Source organism: Eimeria mitis, genomic scaffold (assembly GCF_000499745.2).
Source record: "Eimeria mitis Houghton genomic scaffold, Emh_scaff160, whole genome shotgun sequence".
Taxonomy (NCBI): Eukaryota; Apicomplexa; class Conoidasida; order Eucoccidiorida; family Eimeriidae; genus Eimeria; species Eimeria mitis.
This window is the reverse complement of record NW_013569916.1, coordinates 22,783-23,035: the sequence shown is the minus strand read 5'-3', so window position 1 is coordinate 23,035 and position 253 is coordinate 22,783. Positions and strand designations below refer to the sequence as shown.

Genomic DNA, 253 nt, shown 5'->3' with positions numbered 1-253 from the left:
TACTCCTGCTGCTGCTGCTCCTGCTCCTGCTGCTACTCCTGCTGCTACTCCTGCTGCTACTCCTGCTGCTGCTGCTGCTGCTGTTGCTGTTGCTGCTGCTGCAGGCGGAGGTGCTGCGGATAGTGGACGTGAAGCTTTCTAACATATTGGTGTTTGGTGCTGCTGAAGCAATAAGCTGTCCTTTGTCTTGGTTAATTTCTCTCGCTGATTTTGGCTCGGCTATCGTCAACTGCCCCAGAGATCACCTCAGGTA

The 253-nt window shown here is 53.8% G+C and overlaps 1 protein-coding gene across 1 annotated transcript in view; it reads left to right on the top strand.

Annotated features, from left to right (window-relative positions):
- The window catches only part of EMH_0001120 (protein kinase, PfEST homolog, putative), a gene marked incomplete at both ends in the record, with an annotated part of 27,896 nt that overhangs the window by 6,127 nt on the left and 21,516 nt on the right, over positions 1–253 (top strand). Inside the window, one exon of the mRNA XM_013495492.1 lies at positions 105–190. Within this exon, the coding sequence (XP_013350946.1) occupies positions 105–190 (86 nt within the window). The remainder of the gene's footprint in view (positions 1–104; positions 191–253) is intronic.